Source organism: Salvia hispanica, chromosome 6 (assembly GCF_029641045.1).
Source record: "Salvia hispanica isolate PSC_SH4W2 chromosome 6, Shi_PSC_v1, whole genome shotgun sequence".
NCBI classification, from domain to species: Eukaryota; Viridiplantae; Streptophyta; class Magnoliopsida; order Lamiales; family Lamiaceae; genus Salvia; species Salvia hispanica.
This window is the reverse complement of record NC_142697.1, coordinates 3028938-3042370: the sequence shown is the minus strand read 5'-3', so window position 1 is coordinate 3042370 and position 13433 is coordinate 3028938. Positions and strand designations below refer to the sequence as shown.

The 13433-nt window shown below is 36.8% G+C and overlaps 2 protein-coding genes across 2 annotated transcripts; one reads left to right on the top strand and one right to left on the bottom strand.

Moving 5' to 3' along the window:
- The first annotated feature begins 6310 nt into the window (after positions 1 to 6310).
- LOC125207944 (C2H2-like zinc finger protein) lies at positions 6311 to 10087 on the top strand. The gene is made up of 3 exons (XM_048107465.2): positions 6311 to 6867; positions 7418 to 7518; positions 9103 to 10087. Exons 1-3 carry the CDS (start codon positions 6425 to 6427, stop codon positions 9735 to 9737), a joined length of 1179 nt encoding a protein of 392 aa, XP_047963422.1. The 5' UTR covers positions 6311 to 6424; the 3' UTR covers positions 9738 to 10087.
- Positions 10088 to 11813: 1726 nt separating this feature from the next.
- Positions 11814 to 13211, bottom strand: LOC148923051 (uncharacterized). The gene is made up of 2 exons (XM_089061381.1): positions 12435 to 13211; positions 11814 to 12353 (listed from the first exon to the last, which is right to left on the bottom strand). The coding sequence occupies exons 1-2, from the start codon at positions 13209 to 13211 to the stop codon at positions 11814 to 11816; spliced, it is 1317 nt and encodes a 438-aa protein (XP_088917507.1).
- Between the last annotated feature and the right edge of the window lie 222 nt (positions 13212 to 13433).

The following is a 13433-nucleotide window of genomic DNA, read 5'->3' as shown; positions in this document are numbered from 1 at the left end:
GCTATAGTCCACCCCACTGCAGGTGGAATAGGATGAGGATAAAAGGCTGACGTGGCGGTGCATAGGGCGTCGCTTAGGGCGTCCCATTGTGGATGCCCTAAGATTAAAAGACGAAGTATCTTGAATTATATCTTAAAATAGCAGCTAATTTGGAAATTAATAACGGAAGATCTAACCATTCAAATTTAATTTCTTTCAAACAAAAAGAAGTTGGATGAGCAGTTTACTATCCATTAAAATTTTAAAATAATCGGACAACGCTTAAACCTTCGATAATGTAGAAAAGTGACATTGTTACTATTGAAAACAACAGTTTTATTTGAAGTTTCGGAACGATCCTCGTCTTATATCTCGTTCTTTTTCCATAGGTTTGGGCTGAGATATTTTGAACTCTTATTTAATACTAGGGCCTTGTTATTATTTTTGTTGGGCTAATTTAAAGAAAAATTTAATGAGCTCTAAATTAAATCTTTGAACTTAAGTTATTTGATTAGTAGTTGGGCCTCCATTAATAAATTCTTAAACTTGGTTTAAATTAAAGTAGGATTTGGACTTAATAGATTTGAAGTTATTGGGTTACAATTCATTAATTCTTGGGTTAAGATTTAATTAGTTGTTGGGTTACAATTAATTAATTCTGGGGTGAAGATTAATTAATTGTTAAACTTGGATTAAATTAAAGTAGAAGATATAGCATAATTTGATTCGAATAAGTCCTCAGATTTATTGATTTAGTTAATCTCTTATTTAGTTATTGCCAAGAAATAAACCTTCCGATTGATTAAAGTGAGAAAGTAGACGCTTGAAAGAATGAGAAAATAAAATAGGATGCATAATTGCATATCCCTACATGATAGAATCATCCTCTTTTAGTTATTTCTTGAAGCAAATAGATTATTTATATTTTATTAGAGAAGATCTCTCAAAGAAATTCACTTTAGGTTGATTGATAATCTTTAGATTTTGGTTAACGTACGAGGTGAACTTTTGAAGCCTACATACTACTCCCTTCGTCTCACAAGAATATACACTCTTTTCTTTTTAGTCCGTCCCACAAGAACATGCACTTTCTAATTTTAAAAAGTCTTTTCTCTCTAATGAGGTGGAACATATTCTCCACTAACAATACTTTAGTTACTTTTCCGATCTACCTCTCTCTTACTTTACCAATTTTACATTAAAACCCGTGCCGAAACCAAAGTGCATATTCTTTGGGAACGGAAGGAGTAATATGGATTAAAATACAAAATATTTTCTAAATGATATTTTATAATATTGAACTCATATTCATTATTTATGCAAATGATGTTGTCTTGCCATAAATGTTTTATGTGATAATGCATATGGTTACACCTAAAATGATATGCCAAAAGTTATTAATTGATTTTGGGTTCCAGCAAAGGGAGAGTACTTACTCAGACTAGTGTACATATGGACTGTGTATTATTGAGAGGGTTGACCATTCCAGTGTCTGTGGAATGTAGCAACCTTCCCGGCACAAGATGTTTAGATATAGTGAATTACAGAAATAACTTAGATTGATCAGTCGAACTTTAGCTTACAAAGAATTTAGTATTTTACTTTTACGAAAAACTCATGTGTGCTACTGTGACAGTTTGACAATTTTTTCAAATGTATAGTTGTTTCTTTTGACAATGCATTCACTGAGTACCCCTTGTACTCAATCGTGCTTGTATTTCTAAATGTGCAGGTTGAGCCGTTATGAGTGGAGGGTGTTGATTCACGTAGCTTACTCTAGTGCTCATGTAGCATTCTCGTATGGTTATGTCTTTATAAATTATACATATAATTGCGTTTCAATTGTTTTCGCCGTGCTTTTAAGCAAGTTATATTTTGTACTATTTCATTTCAGATTCTGATGTTGAACAAGTTGTTTTCTATGAACCATTAACTCTAACTTTTATGATCATCGAACTATTTTATTCAAGTATTCATTTACACCATCAACTATTCCTATAAATCAAGCCCGAGTTAAATATCAAGAGAGTATAAAAATAAAGTTAACGGGTTTGATAAATCTGTTAAATCCGATCAAATTATATAAGATAAATTTAAAACTAAAAGAGTCTAACAAAATTAAAAACTTGTTCAATAACCTATACATCGAAATAAAATGTGAAATTGCAAGAATTTGGAGATGCATTCTGCCTTAAAAGAACAAAAAGAAGGAACAAAAGGATTATTCCAATGTACATGCCATGTTACACTTGGCATATGTAGCCAAACTTAGCCGTCCTAACTCTCACATGCGTTGCTTTAATATCGTTCCACTATCATTTTATATATACATGATTTCTAATTATTCTCTGAATCTTCACTATCTGCCGTGACGACTTAGTCCGCACAAGTTGACACCAGATACGTTCCTATTTTTCCTGTTGGAAAAAGACACGAGTATATATATAGTGCATGCAAGGCTACACTTACAAATTACAAGTATATATCACTACCTTCGAATCTCAATGAAATTGATATACGTAGAACTGATAATTTTCGACATGACATGCATACACATGAAGTTAAGGTTCGGGTCGACCAAATAACAACCCGATGATTTTAGGTTGGGTCGAGTTGGGTTCGGATCACCCATTAATTATTATTTTAATTAATTTAAAAAATATTATACCTTAATTTTGTAACTTAGATTTAAATCGTGATAAAATATTAATTATACTATATCATGTTTTTAATTCTGTAATTTTATAGTGACATGTCAGGATCGAGTCGTTATTGTGACATGTTATCAAAATATTAATTATGAATAACAAACTTACTATATATGAGCTACTCGACTCACCTCGTGAGATAGGAGTACCCTTATGGCATGATTAATAAATTGTGATAATTAGTCAAAAGTGCAAAGGAATAACCGAATAAGGATATTGAAAGATTGTCTGCTATGGGGAACATAGATTGGGATGAGTATACTGGTACGTGAAATGGGACAATCATAAGAAATTAACACAAAAGCAACAAAACGATCACTACGAAAAAGTGCAGTTTACCTACAAACAGTAGTCCATCGTTGATTGGTTTCCGATGGATTTTCCCCGTTGGTAAATTCTCCGAGGTCTCCGACAAACGTCGGTGCGTAATTCACCCAAATTTACCGTCAATTTATACCGATGGCCATAGTAGAATTGACGGACATTTCTTTTAGGTACATATTATTTTTCTTTACAACAATTAATTTAAAAATTGATAAAAGTTCTTAGCGAGTTCAACCATTCTTTTTCTCCATATAAATTAAAGTTTACACAACATAACTTTACAATTACTCGAAAGCTTGCTTTTCAGTGTGAATCTATAATTTAAATGTGAATAGATAGATAGATGTTTAAATACTTCTCCAAGAGCAACTTTAATGTAGTCTACAAACATATATTAACAAATGTGGTTTGCCAACAATTTATATAGAGGGATAAAATTAGCTAGAAATCTTTTCCTTTCACAATTTGTAAAAAGAAATCAATCTAGAGTCCTAGACCGTTGTATTTTTGAGTCCACTACTCTTCGAAAATGTTGAAATATACTCCCTCCGTTCCATAGTAATGGAGACAAAATTTTTCGGCACGGAAATTAAGAAAAAATGTGTTAGGTGAGTTAAGTAAAAAGAGAATAAAGTGGAAAATGAAAAAGGTAGAGAGATGAAGATAGAAAAAAGTAAGAGAGAGTAAAGTAGGTATGGAAAAATGTGTTGACTTTTACTAAAAAAGGAAATGAATCTATTACTATGGAACGGACGGAAATATAAAAACGCCTCTATTACTATGGAACGGAGGGAGTAATATTTAAAAACACAAGAACTAAATATATATAGTTTGCATAAAACTAATTAGTTATTCGACTTTATATTCCTACCTACATTTATATCGTAACCGATCATGTTCTAAATGATCAATAAAATCAAAAAGTGCAAACAAGAAGTTCGTAAAGGCTCACAAGTCACAAGGGGGAATTAAAATGAGACTATTTTGCCTTCAATTATTTCGAACATTTTCCCTTCAATTATTAATATAGAGAAGAGAGAAGTAATTACTCCATATGAAATGAATGAATTGAGACCTCCCATAAATAGAAAATGACCAGCGCCCCACATCAATACCAATTAGCGGTCAGATTTCATCTTGAGAATTTTGAGTTAAATGAATTCTTTTTCAACTATTTGTCTTAGACTAAATCACTTGGTGCATAATTAAAGTACACTTAAACAAAACATTTTGGTCGGATTTTCACCGACTGCACTCATCCACAATTTATTTGATTAGGTAGTCTGATTAAGCTATAATTAAAATGTTATCATACTCTCCCTCCGTCCCATAATAAATGTTACATTTTCCTTTTTAGTTTGTCCCACAAAAGATATTACATTCATTTTTTTAACAAAAAGCTTCCTCTCACATTATTATAAAAATACTATTTTCTCTCTCCACCTAATACAAAACAACATCACCTAAAATCTCGTGTTAATTTCCAAGTGTGTCATCTACTATGGGACAAATAGAGTATAATATAGGGACAGATTAAAAGTGGACTAGAGTTTAACCATGCCCCGGAAATTCTACGCTATAATAGTCCTGCTATGTAAAACTCATAAACAATAGAAATCTAAGTTCTGCTGCATAAAACTGTAAATAATATTATTCCGTTATAAAACCAATTAGTGATAAAAAAGAGTGGTTCTTTAGATATATGAATTGGTTTAAGTTTTCTACTTACACCGATATACAATATTATAGTTATTTTTGTTTCAATTCCCAACAGTATCCTTCCCCAACTCTTTAAGTTGAATATTAGAGTATTCCTATTCGTGCTCTTATTTAAGAGCATGGAGGTGGGCCCGGATCAACTTTTACTCCTTGTCCTTAGCTAAGAGCACAACACTCACATCCGTGCTCTTAGCTAAGGACAAGCTCAAGGGTCCCACCATTCTATTATTCAATTTAAATACTTCAATTATTAAAAATATTTATACATTATAAAAATACATTAAAAAAATTACATAATTAAAATCCTAAAAAATAAAAATTACATAATTAAAATACCAAAAAATAAAAATACATAATTAAAATCCAAGAAAATAAAAAAATATATAATTAAAATCCTACAAATTAAAAATTACATAATGAAAGACTAAAATTACCTGCGTGGAAGACTAGTCCTCTATCCCCAATGTTCTCTTGAGAATGTGATTTTTTTTGTGTTGAAGTGGGGGTATTTATAGATGAAAATGTGAATTTTGGGAAAAAAAATTGAAAAATAAATTAAAAGTGGGTAGAAAACGGATATAATTTTTTAGAAAGTGGGAAAATATTTTTTTTTATTTAAAAACGTTTTTTTATAATTAATTCCGATTTTTTTTAAAAAAAAATTGAATATGAGCCGTTGGCCAATCAGACAACGCCACGTAAGGGTGCTCAGCGGCACGGACAAACGACTTGCAGCGGCGGACGAGCTCGTCCTTGCCGTTGGCACAGACGGACGTCGATTTTGCAACCGCTGCGGATGCTCTTAGAAGTGCTAGATATTTTTATATGATTACCAACCCTCTGGCTATCCAACATACCTAAGTTGAGGGGTTATGTTGGACTTTAATTATTTTATCGGGTTGGTACAAACTTCTATCAAATTTAAAATCTGAATATATTGTTGGCTCGGTTATTTTAGTTTCAATCTAGACATGTTGCTAGGTCAGTTAAATTTAGTCTACGGTCAGCTACACGATCTGATACCATGTTAGAAATTCATAGGATTCCTAAAACAAATTGGTGGTAGGAGGAGTTGTTTACAGTACTTTCTTTGAGTCGATGTCAGATATTATTATTACGTTACATTTTTTTCAGAATGTCAAAACTTAATTGAGTCATTCCTCTTTATGAAGGATTGTCTTTATTTAAAATTTTCTATTTTATTCTCTCTTATCTCTTCTACGTTAATCCTTCTTATCCTTTTTCTTCTACTTTATTCTCTATTTTATTTTCATTTTATTCTATTCAGCACAATTTCTTAATCTCCGTTAAAAAAAAACGGTTCGACTAAGTTGGAAACAAGGGAATAGTTTTTTTTTTTTTTTTTTTTTCATTTTCCAACCAATGAATGTGATCATTTGCATATCAATTAATAGAGATCATAATTCAGAAAGCAGGATTTGCATAGAATCTGACTTAATTAATATGGGTGTAAATTAACTAATGAGATTGAATTAATTATAATCCTGACAAGCTAACATTGACATATAAAATACCAAAAACACCCTCTCCCCATCTTCTTTACATATCTTGGATCCCTCACCCCATTAAAGAATCTTCTTCTCCCAAGTTGCAGAAGCAAGAAAGAGAGAGAGAAAAAGAGAGATTCTCCTCCTTCAGCAGCACTCCTCCTGAGATTCAAAGCACTCCTTTTCATGGCGCTGCTAACTTTCCTGCCAGAGAAATCCGAGGAGGTGATTAAACACCCTCCCAACTCCAAGTCCAAGCGCAAGAAAAGGAAGCAGCCGCCGCTGAAGCCGGCGGCCAAGGCTCCGTCTTCGTGGGATCAGTTCAAGAACTTGTTGACCTGCAAGCAAATCGTAGACTCCAAAATCCACGACCCTTCCAAGCACCACAATATCTACTCGTCCTGCTCCTCCATTTGCACATTCCGAGACACCAACACCAGAGTCGTCCACCGCGCCGATAACTCGCCGGACGGCAGCGCCGCCGCCCAGGAAACCAGGCTCCTCTCCAAGAAGAGCACCCACGGCTCCTCCTCCCGCTCGGCCGCCTCAGCCAGATCCGCCCCCCGCGGCATCCAGCTCAGGAAGCTCTCCGGGTGCTACGAGTGCCACGCCATTCTCGATCCCGCCAGGTAACTATTATCATAATATTAGGTCAGTTAAAGTTTCAGCTGATTTGATACAATTTACTCTTTATAATATAGTACTCCCTCCGTCCCAAGGTATTAGACCAACTTTCCTTTATGGGATGTCCCAACATATTAGACTCATTTCCTTTTTTAGCAAAAAGCATCTATCTTATTTTATTCTCCACCTACTTTTTTTCTCTCCTCTCCCCTACTTTTTCCCTCTCTCATACTTTACTCTCTCCACTTTAACTATTTAAATATCAATTCCTTAAATCATGTGCCCAAAAGAAGTGAGTCTAATACTCCGGGACGGAGGGAGTAATAGTTTTAGTACTCTCTATATTGTTCGTTCGTAACTTTATTAAAAGCATGTTAAATTTGAGGGGACCAGGTAACTTTTAGGTCAGTTAAACTTTCAGCCGATTTTATAGAAGTTCCAACTCAGTGTAAAATATAGCTACGAGACTCGTATAATAGTTTCAGTGCTCTTTTTACATCGATTCGTGATATTGTTTGTTTGCAAATTATTGAATTTTTTATCCTTGTGTTGAAGATATCCATTGCCAAGAACAACTATATGTGCTTGCTCAGAGTGCGGGGAGGTTTTCCCCAAACTAGAGAGTTTGGAACATCATCAAGCAGTGAGACATGCAGGTAAATAAAAACTTTTACTCCCTCCGTCCTACATAATTTTACACACTTTGACCCGGCACGGATTTTAAGAAATGTAATGGAAATTGAGTTGAAGTAGTTGGTGAGATGTGGGTCCTACTTTTAAAGTATTAGTTTTATAATAAAATGTGAGTATAAATGAGTTAGTGAAATATGAGGTCCACTACTAAAAATAGTAAAAGTGAAATGGGTAAAATTATGTGGGACGACCCAAAATGGAATACTGGGTAAAATTATGTGGGACGGAGGGAGTATTTCATTTTTCTCTCATGTTAGATTAATTTTATTTGTCACTTAAATTTGCTGAATTTGGTAATATGTGAAAGTTTGATTTGTGACGACAATAATCATTGTAATTTTATTACATATTCTAGGACCATTAAAATCACCACTTGAGTATATACGGTGGAACAGATAGATTGACTATTGGGGCAGTTGATCTATCATTGCATATGGCCTACCTACTCCCTTATCCTATTTATTTTAATTATTCATTTATTATTGGTTTCGTTGGAAAGTCTCTGATATTTGACACCTTCAATAAGTACATACATAAAAATAGAATGTGGGTGTGCATGTTTACAAACAGAAAACATGGATTTGGTATTTTGGGTTAATTTGTATTATGTCGAACTTTTTTTCTTTTCAATAGAGGAAATTAAGGAATATGGACTTGTTAGTGCAAGCAAAAATCTTAAAAGATGTGAAACAGATTTAATTGCGTGCTTAATTTATAAATTCCATGCCTTTTATATTAGCGAAGCAGCACCACTTCATCATGCTATGGACCATCTGAAATTAATATTACAGCTTTCCATCCTCTAAATGAAAGTACCATTACTTGTTACGTGTCGCTCTGTAATTCGTCTGCATTAATTCATATGTAGTACCTCACCGACACCTACAATACATATTTGCTAACTGATTTATTTTATGGAAATTGGTCCGAAAAACTATGAACTAACTTTTTGTAAAAATCAGATATTACTCGTAATTTTTAAAAGTGATTTTAGAAATTACTCTCTTAGTCTCGTTAAAGTATAAAATGTTTGCTTTATAACATAAGATTTTATGAGTTTGTTTTGTTTAGTTAATAATAAAGAAGGAAAAAGTAGAGATGATGATATTTATATTTTATGAAACGTTTCATTTATAATGAGACAATCCAAAAAGAAAATTATTTCATTTTTTAATAGGACAAAGAGAGTATAATTTTCTCAAATTGTGCAGATTTTCCATACTAAAGTTTCTAATATAAATTTTTCCTATGTGCAATATTGACACTGATTTTAGAGCATTCATATCACCATCAGTTTCATCTTCTTCTCAGATGGAATGTAGTTCTGACTTTTACACGTAGGTTTTTATCATTCCACATGGTAAAATTTATGATAGAACTTTAGTCAGAAAAATCCGCACAATTCGAACAATTAATTAATTTTAGGATCACTTTTAAAAGTTGTGAAAAATACCATATTTTTATGAAAATTCATGATTTTTATGACTAATTTCCCTAAATTTTTCTAGTGCATTCTATTTCTAATTTATGAGAGTGTTTGAATGTAGTATGTGAGCTAGGGGCAGAGGATTCGAGCCGAAACATAGTGGAAATAATATTCAAATCAAGCTGGCTTAAGAAAGACAACCCGATTTGCAAGATCGATCGCATCCTCAAAGTCCAAAACACGCAGCGCACCATCCAGCGCTTCGAGGACTACCGAGACGCCGTCAAGACACGCGCCACCGCCACCGCCACCAAGCGCAGCGCCCGTTGCGCCGCCGACGGCAACGAGCTCCTCCGCTTCTACTGCTCCACCCTCGCCTGCTCCCTCGGCGCCCGCGGCTCCTCCTCCCTCTGCGCCGCCATCCCGGCCTGCGGCGTCTGCACCGTCATCCGCCACGGCTTCCACGGCGCCAAGACCGCCGCTGGCATCCGCACCACCGCCAGCAGCGGCCGCGCCCACGACTCCCTCGCCGCCGCCGCCGCCGCCGGCCGCCGAGCCATGCTCGTCTGCCGCGTCATCGCCGGCCGGGTCAAGCGCGACCCCGGCGAGGACGACAGCGACGGGACCGTGGGGCCCGGGTCGTACGACTCGGTCGCCGGGAGCGCCGGAGTCTACTCGAATATGGAGGAGTTGCACGTGTTTAGCTCGAGGGCGATTTTACCTTGCTTTGTGGTGATCTACAAAGCGCTTGAGTGATCTTTTTAATTTGCAATTTTAAACCTTTCTTTTCTTAAAACCCTATATTGCTAAGTTACTTTACTTGTACCAATCGTGTATATATGTTGGAATTATGAGTATATACATGATTTGTATGAGTAATGTTGTCTCGTTAGATGCAACAGAGTTTGTAACACATGAATTGATTAAAGAAAGGCTTTTAATTAGTTGTATTTTGCAGTATACTTGTTGTAGCTTAAAATATGGAGTAGGTGGAATCAATCCATGTAACTAGTTGTGGGTTGGCTTGTAGACTGAAAACTGATCAATTTCTGTTTTGTATTTACAGTTTTCATTAGTATTATTGTTTTCAGTGCCATGTTTATTCACGTGTGCGTCTCTAAATACTTACGAAATACTCCCTCCGTCCACGATTAAATGTCCCGTTTTTCCATTTTCGTCCGTCCACGAATAAGAGTCCCGGTTCTCCTTACTATTTTTGGACATTATTCATACCCTCATTTTCTTACTCTATTTACACACATGCCATTACTTTTACATCTCCTCCCACCTTCTCACTCCATTCAATCATTTACCCTCTTCTATATTCTCTCTCTCGCTCTCTCACGCAGAACCCTAGTTCTCTAACCCGCCGCCGCCTCCTTCTCGCCGTCGAATACCTCCTCCTCCTCTCTTTGTCTAGATGGATCGCACGCCTCCAGAAACCCTAACCCCTCTCTCTATCCGAGAATCAATCGAAAACCCTAACCCCCCGTCGCCTCTTCCTCTGTGGTCTCCTCCTCCAGAGTGGATCTTTAACACCTCGGAGGGAACGATCTCGGCTCCTATTGCCACTCATACCGTCACAATCCCCACATACTCGTGGGAGAAGACTGATTCACAGGAGACCGTGGTTCTCGAAACCCCTGAGCTCGAATTGGATTCGTGGATGGAATCCCAGTCCTCGTTGCTCCCTGAAACTCCGGATCTCGAAGCCATTTCTGAGGGTTTCGAAGTTGAAGTACCTGAAACGCCGCTTCCAAATCGACGGAGGAAGAGGCGTATCTCGGAGGAGGAGTGGTTCAAGGAGTTTTTGGTCATGCTATTGCCTGGCATGGCCGATCTACTCTGAAATGTGAGTTTGTACTGACTTTGGTGTTTCTGTGATTTGGCCACCCCCTATTTAGGGTTTGGAGGCTGATTGAGTTTGGGGGTTTGTGGGTTTCCGAGGTGTTTGTTGTTTCTGTGATTTTGCCACCCTCAATTTAGGGTTTGGAGGTTTAATCACAGCCATATGATGAAATTTTTATGATAGGCTGTATTGTTTGCTTGTGGTGTTCGATTATTGTCCAATAAGCATGCCCTATGATGAAATATTGTCTGAGAGCCTGTGTTGTTCCATTATTGGTGCTTAAGTCTGCCCTATGATGAAATTTTTGTGATGATTTTCACTGATTTTGCGTGGCTTTTGTTGTTGGTGGTGGTTGGTTCTGTTGGTTGTGCTTAAGTTGTGTCAAGCCACCCCTTTGCAAGGTTTGGAGGCTTGATGTACTGCCCTATGATGAAATTTTTCAGAGGGAAAAGTGTTGCTTACTTCTATGTTCACTGATTTGGTGTGGAATCTGCTTATGGTGATCATATTGTGTTGGCTGATATTGTTGGTGGTTGATTCTGTTGGTTGTGCTTAAGTTGTGGCAAGCCACCCCTATGTAAGGTTTGGAGGCTTGATTTACTTCCCTATGATGAAATTTATCTGAAGAAAAAGTGTTGCTTACTTCTATGTTCACTGATTTGGTGTGGAATCTGTTTATGATGATCATATTGTGTTGGCTCATATTGTTGGTGGTTGATTCTGTTGGTTGTGCTTAAGTTGTGTCAAGCCACCCCTTTGCAAGGTTTGGAGGCTTGATTTCCTGCCCTATGATGAAATTTTTCTGAGGGAAAAGTATTATGGATTCTGTTAGTTGTGTCCCTGCCCTGCCTTACATTCAAAAGCTGAAATGTGCATTACATGATCTTTGCACTATTTATATACACCAAAAAAGCAAAAACATCAGACCACCTATTCCAAAAACCTTAGGGCCTGATCAAAAAACCAAAAACACAGCCCCAAACCTAGAAGCCAAATGCATCAGTTAGAGGCCCAATGTCATACCCTGAACCATCATTGTTCTCTGGCTGCCGTAGGTACTCCAGCACCTCTCTCACAAGATCTTCATCCACTTCTAACACATTGGGTAGTCCCCCTGTTCTTTCAAGCCTATCCTTGTTCATGTGTGGAACTTTGTAGCTGTTGTCCCCTCTGAATTGTAGGATCTGGGTGAGGCAAGCCTGCAAGGAGAGGAAAACTCTGTTGAGGGTCTGTGGTGTCAGCTCTTCATAAGCCTTGCATACATTTTCCACCAGTTCATCCACATTCCTGCATGGTTTCTGATGCTGCAGTGACTGTATAGCCCTAAAAAATCCTAGGTCTAATATGTTAGTGTCAGGTGAATTTGGTGGTTGACAAATCAGATGGATTTTAAATCCATCTGAGTTGGCAATAGCCTGAAATTTTGGATCTGTGGCAGTTATGTGCGGTGTAGCATTGTCTTGTTGTATGTATATCTCCTTACTTGCCCAATCAGGCCACTTGGCCTTAATTGCAGGTATGATCTGCCATGAAAAACACTTAATGAACTAAATGATGATCTATACTAAGTTGGTAAGATCTGATAGTATGAAAAAATTGCATACCTTGTGGATGATGCAGCCCCTCATCACTTCCTTGTTCAGTGTTGTAATTGGCTTTGTTTCCAAGGTCCCTCTATCTCTATTCTTTGATTTCCTTTGAGCTGGAACAGCTTCAGTGAAGGGAAATATTCCCACTTTACCATCATATGTGGGCTGCCCCTCACTGTCAAACTGTGGCCTAGAAACAGCACACATGAACATCACCTTGGTGATGTACCTCTTTGACTTGCATGACCTATATGGCTCATCTTCATCCGGCAAGAGGTAATATCTGTCTGATGTCTTGGTCATATAGAACCATTTTTCATCAATATGGACTATATTGTGCATGCCATGAAAATGAACTTTTCCTTGAGTTATGGATGGCTGAAGTTGAGTAAGACACCATTTCAACCTAGCTAATTTATTAAGCTCAGTCAAGGCAGGTTTGATAGCATTTGTATGAGGCCTTAGTTTATCTTGCTTAATCCAGTTATGAATTGTGGTCTTGCTGACAGACAAATTACATGCCATGGTTCTAATTGAACACCTTTGAAGTATTGATAGATTTCTGACCTTATCTTCATCAAGATTTAACTTATCTGCATGTTGATATCCTTTAAGCTTTCCTTCCATGATTGCAGGTTCCCCCTGCTGCATCTGATCTTTTGCTACCTTCCACAGCCTGTATACTGTCTTTCTGCTGATGCTAAACTCCCCTGCTGCCTCCATAACAGCACCTCTTCTGAGCACTCCTAAGTGGCTGTGCTTGAGGAGGAACTGCACCACCAAGTTCTTCATATTGCTGGTTAGGACCTATGACTGCCTTGGCTGATCATCATCCATCCCAATGATGAAATTTTTCTGAGGGAAATGCTAATTTAAATGTAATGCCACTTTTTTGGGAGTTTTTTGAGTTTGGAGGTTGGTAGGAGTTGTGTTAAATGCACATTGTTAATGTATTTATAGGGAGTTTGAAAGTCCAAAATTCAGTTCAAATTTTCCTCTAAAATGTCTAAGAGG